General features: G+C 33.0%; 1 protein-coding gene across 1 annotated transcript; it reads right to left on the reverse strand.

The window, feature by feature from the left end:
• Positions 1-594: 594 nt before the first annotated feature.
• LOC108694931 (interferon-inducible double-stranded RNA-dependent protein kinase activator A-like) lies at positions 595-1,790 on the reverse strand. Its single transcript, XM_018204625.1, has 2 exons — positions 1,410-1,790; positions 595-1,329 (listed from the first exon to the last, which is right to left on the reverse strand). Exons 1-2 carry the CDS (start codon positions 1,788-1,790, stop codon positions 595-597), a joined length of 1,116 nt encoding a protein of 371 aa, XP_018060114.1.
• Between the last annotated feature and the right edge of the window lie 1,839 nt (positions 1,791-3,629).

The following is a 3,629-nucleotide window of genomic DNA, read 5'->3' on the forward strand; positions in this document are numbered from 1 at the left end:
TATATATAGTTTACACCGAGTTCTAGTTTACTTCGAGCACTTGATGCACATAGTAATTAATAACCCAAGCAAAACAACAAGTTATAATATTGCAGAAATGAATATTGATATCGACATTAACAAGTTGCACGAAAGTGCAATAAGTCATAATATCAAAATGACTAAAATGATCATTAAAAGTCATTTTTCAATCATTTGTGATTCATTTTAATGTTATTTTCATATTTTTTTCTGATTTGTTTTGTTTGAGAACTTTCTATTAAATTATCTTAATTTCGGTAATATATTTAAAGAATGGTGTACTAAACTGATATATGTATCTAGATGATTAATTAAATAATATTGTGTATATATTTACACGCATCGCCGAAATTAAAATAATTTAATAGAAAATTACTGGTTAGTACGCGTATTAAGTGCTCGATGTAAACAAAATCATATAAATGCATGTGTTGCCAAATGTATATAGCCTTAATTGTAAAATATTTGCAATCATGAACAAATTGTCATTCTATATATGTTTATATAATCTTGATAATTCATGAATTTATTAATATATATATATATAAAATTAGAAAATTCAAACGTTCAAATTTAATTAATAAAAATTAAAATAGCTCTCATGAGATTACACATGGCACGATACTCTGCTACCATTCTATTCTCATCTATACCGAATTGTGTAATACAAGGATTGGACAACAAGCGCAAACATATCAAATAATTCTGTGATTTGTTATATGCAGTGACTTGTTGTATCTTAACTTTTAATACTTGTTTTATATCTTGTCTAATCTCGTGCATCAGATGTGGATCTTCTCTGGGATATTTATCCAATACAATCTGCATTTTTTGTTTCATACAGTACGTAATTTTATTGGAGTAATTCTTCTCAAATAACATATGGAAGTCCTTGAGTGTTAAGGGATTGATTTCTTGACCGATTACATTAGTTCTTTTAGTACATTTCAGATAGATCGACTTTGCATTTTCCGATAACTTTTCCACTGATAAAGTATTTTTGTTAATGTTAACGCATTCTGATATTTTTGTACCTAATTCTCGTATATTATTCTCAAGTGTCTCCCTATCATATACATTAATGTGTGTGTCTGCATTTTTATTAGCTATTATGTTTGGATTCAGATGTAGTAGCATTTTTTTTGCAGCTTCTTGTTTAGCAGACTTCTTACACTGTCCCGTACCTCTTTCACATAGTGATCCCAAGCTGACTCTTACAGTAAATGTTTTCATGTGAGGTAATCCTTCGTCATAGATAAGATCATACTGAATGTCTTTCGTTAGTATTTTTCGTTGTTGGCAGAACTCCTGTACATAGAATAAAAATTATATTATTCTGATGATAATCTTTGAATTATAATATTTGACAGGTAACTTATGAAACTTACTTGCAACATTCCAATGTAATTATGTTCAACAGTGAACTGTTTATTTGAGTTGTCTTTTGAAAATGGAACACTTGAAGATGTGTTGCAAATTTGTTCAGGGTTTTGTAGTATGTTTGTAACTATTGGTGAAGTAACTATTTGTGGAGTAACTACTGATAACGAAATTTTATGATTTGTCAACAGTGACAGCATGTTTCTTGCAGCATTATGCTTGGCTTCTTTTTTTGTACTCCCTGTACCATGTGTTGTCAATTCCGCACAAGCCACATTACATATAAATTGCTTCTTGTAATTAATATTTTTTTCAGAAAAATTATAAATAGGCATAAATCCTCGTTTAATCGACAGCTCTTGTAACAAATTAATTTCTGATTTAGCCATTTTATAACTGAAAAATACACAAAATATTTTGTTTAAGAAATATAAGATAGTAGCACATTACATCACATAGAAAAGTTTGCAATTATATTAGGTGTACAACTTGCTTCCGCCGTTTTCCTATAGATGGCTTTAGCGGTAAGTGATGGTCGAAATAAATAGATCATAGACGTCATACAATAAACTTGGGTATCTGTCAACATAACCCCATAGAAACATTAGTCGATTTGTGTCTGCATCATAAAGTTATTCTCGATTGAAAATGTCAGTTTATGAGCCAAATTCTCGTCATTTGCGGGAGATTTTAATTTTTTGCTTCAATATGAAGAAATCTGCGGCTGAGGCTCATCGAATGCTCTCAAATATTTATGGTGAGGCCGCTATTAGTGAAAGAACGTATCGTGAGTGGTTTCAACGCTTCAAGAACGGTGATTTTGACGTCGAAGACCGGCGTAGCGGTGGAAGAGAGAAGGTTTTCGAAGATGCAGAATTGGAGGCATTACTTGAGCAAGACTCGTGTCAAAATCAAGAAGAATTGGCACGATCATTGGGAGTGACTCAACAAGCCATTTCAAAACGCCTCAAAGCCATGGGAATGATTCAGAAGCAAGGAAATTGGGTGCCGTACGAATTGAAGCCGAGAGATGTTGAACGGCGTTTGTTTGCTTGTGAACAGCTGCTTGAAAGGCAAAGACAGAAGGGATTTCTGCATCGCATTGTGACTGGGGACGAAAAATGGGTTCATTACGATAATCCCAAGCGCAGAAAATCATGGGGAGTTCCCGGCCATGCTTCCACGTCGACGGCCAAACCGAATATTCACGGTTCCAAGGTCATGCTCTGTATTTGGTGGGACCAGCTCGGCGTAGTGTATTATGAACTGTTAAAACCGACTGAAACAATCACAGGCGATCGGTATCGAACGCAATTGATGCGTTTGAGCCGAGCATTGAAAGACAAACGGCCGCAATACAACGAGAGACACGATAAAGTGATTTTGCAGCATGACAATGCTTGACCTCATGTTGCGAAAGTGGTCAAGATATATTTGAAAACGTTGAAATGAGAAGTCCTACCCCACCCGCCGTATTCTCCAGACATTGCTCCCTCTGACTATCACTTGTTTCGATCAATGGCACGGTCTGGCTGACCAGCATTTCCGGTCTTATGAAGAAGTAAAAAATTGAATCGATTCGTGGATAGCCTCAAAAGATGACCAGTTTTTTCGACGCAGGATTCGTATGCTAAAGATGAGAGAAAGTAGTGGCCAGCGATGGACAATACTTTGAATCATAAATGTATACCAGTTTTTTACAATAAAGCCTCGAATTTCGGAAAAAAAATGGCGGAAGCAAAATTGTACACCTAATATATATATTTTTAATATGATTAAGTAAATATTAAATCTAAAATACATCTATTTAATAAAAAATATAAAATTTAATATAATTTATAGAAAAAATAACTGTCAAATTTCAACAACTGAACTATCAAAATCTTAATAAAATTTTATCTGCAACACGATATAATACTGTTTTATTTTTAACATATAAATTTTGTTTTCTTTTATATACTCGATGAGTATTTCCTTTCCAGAATGTTCTCTTACCGTTGACGGTACAATGTAGGACAAGATTGTTTGACGCAATCTCGATTATTCCACGTTACTATGTTTCATGTTTATTCGAACGAAATCGGACACTGCTTTCTCTATTTTGTATTTTATTACTTTCTTTTTTATTTTTATATTTATACAAATATTCGATGAAAAATGTACTATTGATAAAAGATTGTAAACTCTAATACTGACCTTTGTTTTTTTCTATTTCTTCCTCAGTGGAA

This window comes from Atta colombica, unplaced genomic scaffold (genome assembly GCF_001594045.1).
Source record: "Atta colombica isolate Treedump-2 unplaced genomic scaffold, Acol1.0 scaffold126, whole genome shotgun sequence".
Taxonomy (NCBI): domain Eukaryota; kingdom Metazoa; phylum Arthropoda; class Insecta; order Hymenoptera; family Formicidae; genus Atta; species Atta colombica.